Below are 11332 nucleotides of genomic sequence, written 5' to 3'. Positions count from 1 at the left end.
TTAAGCATATTGATCTAAAATTATTATGTTGCAAAATATCGGAAAAATTATGATAAACCATGAAGTAACTGATGATATAATCAGTGATGTCATAATTTCAGCTATTCTCAAAATTGCGTAAAACTTGCAGCAATAATTTGTTGTAATTTTTTATTATAAGAACCGTTTACGATATTTTATATATTTTACAGGGGGTGATGATAAAAAATAACTAGACCAGAAATTACTGTCTACTTTTCTTATATTAAGAATAATTAGAGGGTTTAGATTAAATTAAAATGTAAAGATGAAAGACAGTTAAACCCTGCCTCCTCTTCACCCAACCCTACCCCACCCCCAAAATATCAAGAAGAGATGTGAACAATATCAGAGTGAAGTCAATCATTGAGAAAACCTCATGAAAGTCAGGTCTGAGTTTAGGGAGATGGGTTGTAATGATGCCAGTAATGTATCAAGAGCATTTCGAAATCTTAAATTTGAGTTAAGTATGTCTGCATACAAGATTTCAACGTTTAAAGTCAAATGACATTCAAAGCCGGGGTAAAAGTTTGCAAGATTGACTGAAAGGAAGAGTGAAAGAAGTGGACACCAATTAACACATACCGATAGTTCTTAAACGACACATTTATTTAAATGCAACTTTAAATAAAAATAGATATGCACTTTGGTGGTTCTAAAAAGCCAGATATAAAACAAGAAAAGTCTATAAAATCTTGGGAAACTTACAAAACAGTGATCAGAAATTTATAAACATTAGTCTCTTAAGTTATTTAGGACAATGTTGGGAAAGCACTTGACGAATAACATTTTAGGATTTGTTGCCATAGTAACTGAGGTGGTGGATTTTGGATACTTCTGACTAAACAAAATAATTTTGAATATATGCCGATTAAAATGAAATATAAAATGTGTATGTAGCTTTTGTTGTTATTTATCTATCTGTCTTTAGATGTGTGACATGTATTGTGAAACACCCTGTATACCCTTCAATATATGAAAGAATGACAGTATCCATGTTTTGCTAAAGGAGCCCAAATTATGTGTCGATCAAAAAATAAACTAGAAGATCCATTTTGGCACTATTTATTATTTAACAAAGCCTCTGTAAAAGCCTCATCAAATTCTGCGAAAGTCTCATTGAATTTCATTCAGTGGTAGAAAAGGATTTGCGGAGAAGAAATGGGTCAAAGCGTGTAAGACGGGCGAACATACAGCTAGACGGACGAACCTAATGACGGATGGATGGACAAACATCCCATCAAAATATATACCCTCTACCCCTTCTTTTCAAGCTTGGGTATAATAAGTCACATTAATAATGAAGAAAACAACGAAAAATGAATACTTATTATAGCGTTTATAATGGGTATTCGGAACTAGTAAAAGGACAACACAAAAATATTCCAATATCTTCCAGTGTTCTAAGTATATATTTAAGACAAACTTTTAGTATTTGTTAGAGTACATATCAAACTGACTTTTGATACCTGGAATGTTATGTGAAAAATTGACGTTTCTACAGAGGTTTTTCTGCAGACTCACGTGTCATGTTGATTCAGATTTGTTGCATTGTAAAAGTATGTCAACTGTTTCAAGTACGATAACAAAATCGTACTGACAGCGAAAAAATCAAACTTCACATAATTCAAACACATATCACTTAAGCCTTCTTACCATAGGTATCAATTTATTTTTACACCTTGAATTTGTTAATTATCAGCTCTTCAATTAATAATTATTTGGAACTGGTCAAAATTCGGAACTGGCCAAAGGACTGTAGTAGTAGGAAGAAATTATTAATTACTCTTATGTATTATAAATTCTAAAATATGCTAACCAATGTCACATCGTATGTAAGCTGCATACTGTAGATTATTATATTTTTGTGACACCTTATTTTTGTGAGATAGCTATTGCGTATTTATAAGTGAGGCAACATTTTTGCTAGCTATATATGGTTTTGTTACACATAATCCTTACTATCATAAATATACAAGAAATTGTAATTTTCCTCAACAGACAAACTCGCGTAACTACGTGAAAAATTGAAGTTTTCATTAATAACTAGAACTGTCCAATAGGGACAAATACCCCCCGCTGGGTTTTTCAGAGAAGGTGCCAATTCAAAAATACTTTATGGATCTAGAGGTGTTCACAATTTACTTACAAAAATTTGCAGTGAAATACAATTGCTCATCATGTTTCTTAATGAATGAAACAAAGGTGCAACCAAATGAAACATCAAAACTAATACATTGTAATTCCATTGTAACATTTTGTTTTAATTTTTTCATTTTATTTTTTTTTATTACTGCATTAAAAAAATATATTGCAATTATGTGTTATGTCACTCTGCAAACTGATTGTTGAAAAAAACCATTATACAAAATCAAATTAATCTTGATATATCAATTTGAAATGCATTTTGAAAATAAAGAGCTGGTCATCCAGTAATGAAGTGCTTTGACAGACAATAAATTACAATTAAGAGAATAAGAGAAGAGAGATCTTTAATTCTTGTGCCTTATTCCCTGGAGATAGATAACACACACACTTGATAAGAGATATGCCTTAACAATTTCCAACACCAAACTCATTAATTTATCTTTAACTGGATGCATGTCCAGTCATTATTCCCAAGAGACAAATGAAATTACATTATCTTCTGTGCAATGTAAAAACTGTTTTTAACACTTTATGATGTTTCTTTTTTTAAGTTTTTATGAGTAGTTTTAAGCTGTAGTATTTTTGAACAGATATTCTAGATTCTATATCTCAAACCTTATACATGAACCCAAAATGAACAAGTCAATTAAAATAAAAAATAAAACCTGTAAAATGCAAAAAAATTAACAAAAAGAGTTGAAAATTCCAGGTGCACACCTTCATATGGTGAATAATAAGTGTACAAATTTTCAGATTAATCCTTGCAATAGTTTATGAGAAACGGTCCAGACAAAACCACAAAATAAAAATGAAAAAACACCTGTAAAATTCAAAATAATAATCAAATCAAGATGAAAATATAAGGTGCACAACTTCATATGGTGAATAATATGTGTACAAATTTTCAGACAAATCCTTCCAATAGTTTCTGAGTAATGGTCCGGACAAAATCTCGTCTACAGACAGACAGACAGACGGACAGACGGACATGGTGATTCCAATATACCCCCCCTAAACTTCGTTTGCGGGGGGTATAAAAAGTTTTTTACAGTAATAAGGTTAGAGTAGAAATATTGCCTATTATCAATCAAGCTCAGATTTCATATCAACTATGCACTTGAGTGATGGTTCAATGTGCCTGAGACACTAACCTGTCCTCTGTCATCTCCATGTGGTTAGGAAAGGCTTGGTACTCAATCAGTAACTTAACAGCATCTAAATGTCCTTTACTACACCCCCAGTGTAAAGCTGTCATACCCTGAAATAGTCAAATATTATTTAATGTCTATCTAATTATCAACTTTTCATCTTCAAGTTATAAATTACTCACTTTCAATGAAATGTACAATTCATGTATGAAATGCTGAAATTTCGTAACTTCCTAAAGTTTAGTAGAACTATAAAGATATTTACATATATATATTTCATGTACATTAATTTGTATGAAACATTAAATTTTAAACCCTTAGGGTTTAATTTAATTATAATGAAATGTACATCCTGTCACTTGACTTACATCTCTGTCCCTGGCATTAACATCTGCCTTGTGTTCTATTAACACTGACATACAGTTCACAAAACCACCATACGCAGCGCACTGCAAAGGAGTCCGCCTGTAGGAGACAAGAAAGAGGAAAGCTCATATCATGCAGGCACATTCTTTTCCTCTAAATCAGTGGGATATTTAATCACTTTCAATTTAAAAAGACAGAACTGTACTGACAAAGTTCAATTTTGGTGAATTTCACTTAAATACTTTCTGTATCTATATTTGGTTGATTATAATTTTGGTTCGATACTTTTTCAGAGAAAGGTTTATTTAATTACAAGCTGATCATGTATGCTTTAGATCTACATATATGACGAGAATTTAACTTCAGAATCTCACTTTATGTTATCCTAAATTATAATTGAAATTATTGAAATAAATATACTATAAAGTGTCCTACAAAAAAAACAAAGTGTCTTTCCCAACGAAAAAAAAATGCTGTACACATATGAGATTACTGTAAACCAACTTTTATTCCTGCATGAGAAATTTCAGCTAGTTCGCGAGAGCCTCATCATCACGATTATTTCTCACCGCAAACCGTTCTTTAAAGTCTCTGTGTCTATTAACAACAGATCCAAAATAGACTTGGTAAATCGCGAAATAAAGTCATTGTGAATAAAAGTTGGTTTGCAGTATGACTTATTAATCGACTGACCCTGAGTAATCTCTGATATTAGGATCCACGCCATACTTAATGAGAGTCTGGCAAATATAGGAATGGCCACCTAAAGCTGCCCTGTTATAGAGGAAACAAAACAGTTTTTTAAAACATGTCAGAAGAAAAAAAGACAACTTCACCATTGTTTTTTTCTTCGTTTGTCACACTTATTTCTTCAAAGAATCATTGGTGCAAGTACATGTAATTGCCATATGTCTGAAAATGCGTATCCTCAAGAGAAAATTTTTTTTCATGAACTTCCAGTTGTGTATTGAATAAAATCTTACCAATGAAGGGGTGACCTCCCATCGAAATCCAGAACATCGACTCTAGCACCATAATCAATCAATGACTGAACCACACTGGTGTGTCCCATCTCACAAGCTCGGAACAAGGCGGTGTGCTTCAGGCGGTCCACGGCATCGATGTGAGCTCCGTGGTCCAGTAAAAGTTTCACCGTCGAAGCGTGACCTGACAAACCTGCAGCATGAAGGGCTGAAACACCAAAGAAAGTGATGATTTAGTTAACTTCTACAAGGAATGCCATTTGAAAATTTTAAAAAAATTCATAAAATCACCAAATTCAATAAATTGTAAGAGAATGTCATTCATCAATCTTAAGTTTCAAGAAGATTTTAAAAATTACTCCTGCAATTAAAAATCATTAAAGGATCATCAGTTTCACCCACATACAGTAGATTCCTAAATATACTTTATTGTTATGGTGCTGATATATATGAAAAATCTGTTGAGCAACCATCTACTTGTGAAAACCGTAATTGTTCTTGCGATTGTCTAAGAGCACTTTTGCAGTAAATGTGTACTAATCATCTCGAAATAAAAGGAATTTACAGAAATTTTTTTCACTAAGATACACAACAGGATTAAATTTTCCATACTGGTAAGTAATGGACATGCCTAGTTAAGTGGACTTACCTGATCCTTCGTGACTGTCTACCTGCTGTATGTCCACATTATGTTTGAGATAGACTCCGATGACCTCGTCCGCACCCTTCCCAGCAGCCCATATAAACGCCGAGCGACCCTCAATGTCTGGCTCATCTACAACATTCTTACACGAAAGGAACACCTCAACAGTTTCCTATAGGAGAAAAGAAAATTAACATCAAATCACATTTGTCATGCAAATAGATTATTAAGATTTATTCCCCTTTGTTTAGATTATCATCAGCACCCTTATTTGAATATAACATTTTCTTTGCTCTGAAATTAATTTGAAAACCATATCAGGAAAACGAAACTGTGCATTAGCAATCTAGTTAATAAAATCATTTTAAAATTAAAAAAAAGACTCTATCAGTACATCATTTTTTTTTCAACTCACATAGTGATTATTCTGGGCAGCATAATGGAGTGGAGTGGCACCATTAGAATCTGATACAGAATATTCAGCACCATTGTCCAGCAGCAGCGCAACCACAGCAGAATGGCCTGTCAAATAATTAGAGATCATGATAAACGTGCACTGCCTGTCTGCACCCTAAAGAGAATGTCTGCTAATACAATGTAATATTTTCTGTGCTTTCTCCTATAACATACAACATATTGTATCGGTTTTTGACTTTTCTGAGAGAGTTTATGCAAGTAATGTTTGTGCAGATCTTATTGAATTTTCAAAATTTAATCCACTGTGACACATGTATTTGAAACTTACCCAATACAGCTGCCCAGTGTAATGGTGTCCTGAACATGTTATCTAGAGCAGACACATTACAGTTCTCCACCGCCGTCTGAAAGATAGCACAATTAAATCAAAACAGGCATTAGGGTATTACAGTACTAAATAGTGTGTCTCATGAAACCAATGTGTCCGGTTATCAAGACTAGAACTCAAAATTAATGGCATTAAATTAAAAATATGAACAGGCCTCAGGGTCATATAACTTAAATGAGCTCACTTTTGATCTCAGTCTCACTTTTCCACTACATTTTGTACATATTCCTTTGGTAAAAGTGAGACCGAGATCAAAAGTGAGCACATCAAATTTTTATGACCCCAGGGTCAGGTCTTCATTGAAATATTCAGTGAATACAAGTAAAGTCTACCAGTGCTCTAACAATGGCCTCGTTCCCGTCTGCTACGGCCAGATGAAGGGCTGTTCGTCCCTCGTAATCCTGCCAATTTATAACGCTGGGCGTGGTATCCTGTAAATACAGGAAATTCAGCCATTGTGGAAAACATAAGATGTATCATAGTACAGTGTATTTGTAGTAATGTCAGATAATAGTAACTGCAATTGATAATATGCCTATTACTTATATTGAGAAAAGTGACAGTTCTACATTAGATTAATGAATACAGGACAGATACATCTAACAAATCAAAGCCATGAAACATCTGGATTTATTTAATTTTGCTTTTTTTTAAGACCAGTTGCCTTTAACATAAAATTATCCTCCACTTATGCACACCTCTGTAAATCTGGGATTTTCAAGTATTTTAAATAACTTCATTTTCGTGACACCATTTTTTTTGTAAAAGATAGTCATCCACTCTATTAGGGAGACAAAATTTTCATGAATTGTTGTTCTTGCTCCATAAAATCTTTGGAAGTGATAATAAGTTTGAGAGTGAAACTTTCCTAAACACATTGGTGTCAGTATTTAATAGAATATATGCCAGGAAGTCTTACCAGTATTGTTTTGACACAGTTGACTGCCTCTGAATCCCGGCTACTGGCGGCCCAGTGGAGTGGTGTCTTCCCCTCGACATCAGGAATACCAATGTTAGAATCCTAAATAATAATATAACAATAACAGCAACTGACAACAAAGTGCACAATATATACCACTTTGGTGAAATTAAGACTAAGAAAACAAAGGCCAGCATGGCCTGAACATCCATGATTATCCTAGAAAAAGTTTTAGCTGAAATTTTAGAGAATTTTTAAATATTTAATGAAAACCCCAATCCTTTTATACATGCATGAATAAGAATGAATGGTAGTTAGCCTTACATGCACTTTGTTCATGTAACCTACCTGTTTGATCAACATTTTCACGTGTTCCATATTGCCATATGATGCTGCCCAGTGGAGTGCTGTTCTCTGTGGAAAACAATCAAATTAATTACAATCCTACTTTCAAATATTCTACAACAGTTACTATAATTCCTTTCTTTACAAGAATTCAGTAAAACTTTTAAAATTAGATTCATTCATGTCCAGAAATATCAAGAGGCAGATGATGTCAGCACTATGTGTTTACTAACCAGGGTAATATGCATACTGAGCACTTATGAGGGATAATATCAAAGTTCACTTCCGTACCTTATTTCTGTCTTGGTCATCAATTTCCCCTGGTGACAGTTGCCGTAGCAGTAGAGCCATACATTTGGGTGACTTATGCCTGGTACAGAGATGTACCGCTGTCTGACCTTCGTTGTCCTTGTCCCTTATACTGGCCCCCTTAGCCAGGAGTAGTTTCAACATTCTCAGGTTACCCTGTAAATAAGATGGAATATGTACAGTCAAACCTTCTTATCCAGAACTCAACAAAGCCTACAAAAATCTTTGAGATATTCAAGTATGTGGGAATAAGGCAGTTGGGACAAACAACTCATTTTGAAATCTCCAAGGTATCCAAGATACACTGATGTTCAACATATACCATGGTTTTACAGTACTGTAGTAACTAAAAAATCCAAAACTTTGTCACAATTGAATACTTTCTTAATGGAAACTTGTTGTGTTTATTTCTGTAATACATTCACTGTTAACCGAGACTAACCTTATGGGCTGCCCAGTGGAGGGCGGTACGACCACCTTTATCCTTGCAGTTTACATTGGCTCCAGCCCTCAGCAGAAGTTCTGCACACTCCAGTCGGTCAGCAAGGATTGTAAACATTAAGGGGGTTCTCCCAAACTGGTCCCCATGGTCAATATCCTGTCCACTAGCTGTGAAAGAACAACAAATCTGAGTCTATTAAAAATATTAAATATACAGGTCAAGGCTGAATTACATAACAATCATTGAAAGTAGTATTTTCTTATTTGGGGATAAAAAATGGATGCCATTATAGAATGACAAACTGTAATATTTGTAGAATTTTTTTTAACTAGCTTAACTACTTTAAAATTAAACTAGCTGCCATTTTTTAAATGTGCCTATATTAACAGAATATAAAGCTACAACTCACAGACAATGATTTTGGCCAGCTGAGCTTTGTCGCCGTTGACTGCAGCGGCGTGCATCTGCGTGACGGCATCTGACCTCTTGAGATCTTGCTCATCTTTCCTTATATTTTCACCGGTGCTCTCATCCATCTACAGGGAAATATTTTACTCATCTTAAACAAAGCAAACCCATCTTATTTATGTAAATTTCAAGAATCTTATTAGCACTACTGTAAAGCAATTATCATTTACAACATCTTTTAGTTTGGAATCCATCCCTATCTTCTAATTTTCTGCATAAACATGAAAGATGAATAATTAGTTCGTGATGAGAAATATTTGCGATACCCCCAGATATTTCTCACTTGTGAATGAAAGTTGGTGTGACAGCATAAGCTAATATAGTTCTAAATTAATTTACATCTGGTGTAAGGGATGTTATGATAAAAGACGCAAATAATTGGTTTTTCAGTCCATGATATTGTTGCTTTAAGCTGAATAACTTGAGTTTCACTGACCTCTTGAATCAAAAAATTAAAAATAATATGTGTTTTTGAAATACTATGCCCCTGATGGTTACACAATTCTACAGTGCAATAGTTATGGCCATACAATGTTCAAGTTTTTCAAATGTAGGTCAAAAGTAACAGTTGAGGTCACATGATCAAAATTTTCTGTACCAATGGAAAGGTGTCATAATACACACTCATATCAAATATTAATTTAAAAGCCTTGCCCTAATGAAAGCGCAATAGTTATGGGCTAGGTGACAGACAGGACAAAAACAATATTCCCCCCCGAGATCTTTCGATCAGGGGGGCATAAAAATCTGGTTATTATATAAAGATGAAATGAACACTTAGTTATATTTCTTCACATTGGCAATCAAATAACTGAATGAAGTGTAAACATCCATGCAGGCAATTAAATCTGTAAATTTGTTTTAATAACCTTGTACTTCTCTTGACTTACTGATTGGTTTGGGGCCCTCTCTGGCCCCGTTGATGTCAAGTCATTTCCAGCTATCTGAAAAGAGAGAATACGTACATGCATTAATTTTTAGTTCTTGTATAGATTTCCTGTTCATAGGACTCTTCAAAAGGAGTTAAAATATAGAATATGCTCCTAAATAACTCAGTTATGAAGAATTATGTTCTTATCAAAATCCAAATGCAATACTTTTGACATCTCAATCATTGACACATTAAAAATCGTGTGTGTATGTCGCAGCGAGAAGACAAATCAAACCTTCATATGAATTCGAGTCTTACGAATGTTTGAAACAGCCTTTTTCAGACGCTTAAGCTTGACTACTGTAAATTACTTTTTATTTGCGAGAACTTTATTTTTGCATACTTACTTATATGTATATGTATGCAAGCTTTAAGTCTGTCTCCTCGTGAAAATTGTTTTATTGTGAGTGTATATATATTTAGTATTATTAAAGAATAAACAGAGCAAAGACTGATATTCATAAAAAAATTTGTCTTGTTTATAAATACAGTGTACCAAATAGCAATCTCATGAAAATTAATTTATTTATTTAAAGATAATTCATATAGTTATCCACATTGTAGTGACTGTCAGTCACTTAAATCAGATATCTCCATAATTCATACTATGCATAATTAATACAGGATGCAATCATACATTGTATTTATAGATGCGAAAGTAAAAAAATTATGATTTTTCAAGAATATTGTAAACCAACTATTATTTGCGTCATATTTTATTTATGATTCATTAAGTTGAAATCAATCCGTCACAATTAATTTTCGTGACTGAAGAACCGTTCTGGACTACAAATACTTAAGGAAAAATGAATGGTTCACTGCGATTAATATTTGCGAGATAGAGTCAGACCTGCCTACCCTTTTCATTGCGAGAGTGTAATTTCAATACATTTTTGGTGGAATTTCAGAGTTAAAAGCATAATCAGTCATGTTTTCCTTTTCTTTTTTGTTCTACTATACTTTATTTTCTTTCAAAACAACCGAAATTTTACATTACTGAACAAAGCTAGCATAAACTTTTCTTAATTTTTCGAATCATCTATTGGCAAAAAGTGTTGTAAAATACCAGTATCCTATATCAAAGTCAATTCAATCGTACACCCTTAGTGTAGCATCTGGTCAATTTGTATCAAATCACTTAATTGAAGGCTTGCGTTTTCATGTTTACACTTCCTGTACATTATAAAATTGTATTTAATCTTTTTAACACTCACATTTCTCTATCTTGTTCTAAGCAATGATTAAGTAAACTAAATTGAGCACAGAAATAGTTGTACTTATTGCAATATCATTTAATAGTTAATGTTAGTAGTGTCTTCTTGTCTACTTCCAAATTCTCGCCATACCAGTTTACATGTAACCACTAGGTATATTACTTGCGCTATCGATCTTTAATTAATTACTTTCATAAGAACTTCTCATTTCATTTCAGCGTCTCGTACTTTAGCGCTAAATCTAGACGTTCATAATCATGGAATTTTTATATATACCAAAATATCAAAAGCGTAAAATTAATATAAGTGGCGTAATAGCGTAAATTTCTGGTAGAAAGCGGAAAAATTACACCAAAAGCGGAAGGGTTAAGGCAGGTCTGTAGAGTAGAACTCGCATATATTTCTCGCACACAAATAAAAGTTGCTTTACAGTAATACTAACACCAAAGTATTATCAATACTTAAACATCTGATCAGTAAGATCAGGTTTCTTTATGACTCTTTCAAGTTTTACAACTAATATACAGCAAAACTTGGTTAGTACGAACACGGATATTGCGAATTTACGGATATAGCGAAGTCATCTTGGATCC

At 33.4% G+C, this 11332-nt stretch overlaps 1 protein-coding gene across 1 annotated transcript; it reads right to left on the bottom strand.

Moving 5' to 3' along the window:
• Window positions 1-3317: 3317 nt before the first annotated feature.
• On the bottom strand, window positions 3318-9619 carry LOC134255336 (inversin-like; the record flags this gene model as incomplete). The annotated part of the gene is made up of 14 exons (XM_062737859.1): window positions 9485-9619; window positions 8536-8662; window positions 8127-8293; window positions 7667-7840; window positions 7379-7444; window positions 7031-7132; window positions 6444-6542; window positions 6052-6127; window positions 5722-5828; window positions 5313-5478; window positions 4664-4871; window positions 4374-4454; window positions 3683-3779; window positions 3318-3424 (listed from the first exon to the last, which is right to left on the bottom strand). Coding segments are annotated over exons 1-14 (1658 nt in total), but the record flags the coding sequence as incomplete, so codon positions are not given.
• Window positions 9620-11332: the final 1713 nt, after the last annotated feature.

This window comes from Saccostrea cucullata, unplaced genomic scaffold (genome assembly GCF_032062105.1).
Source record: "Saccostrea cucullata isolate Sc308-1 unplaced genomic scaffold, CSIRO_AGI_Scuc_v1 ctg23804, whole genome shotgun sequence".
Taxonomy (NCBI): domain Eukaryota; kingdom Metazoa; phylum Mollusca; class Bivalvia; order Ostreida; family Ostreidae; genus Saccostrea; species Saccostrea cuccullata.
Note: the sequence above shows the minus strand (reverse complement) of the source record. Positions and strands in the feature narration are given on the sequence as shown.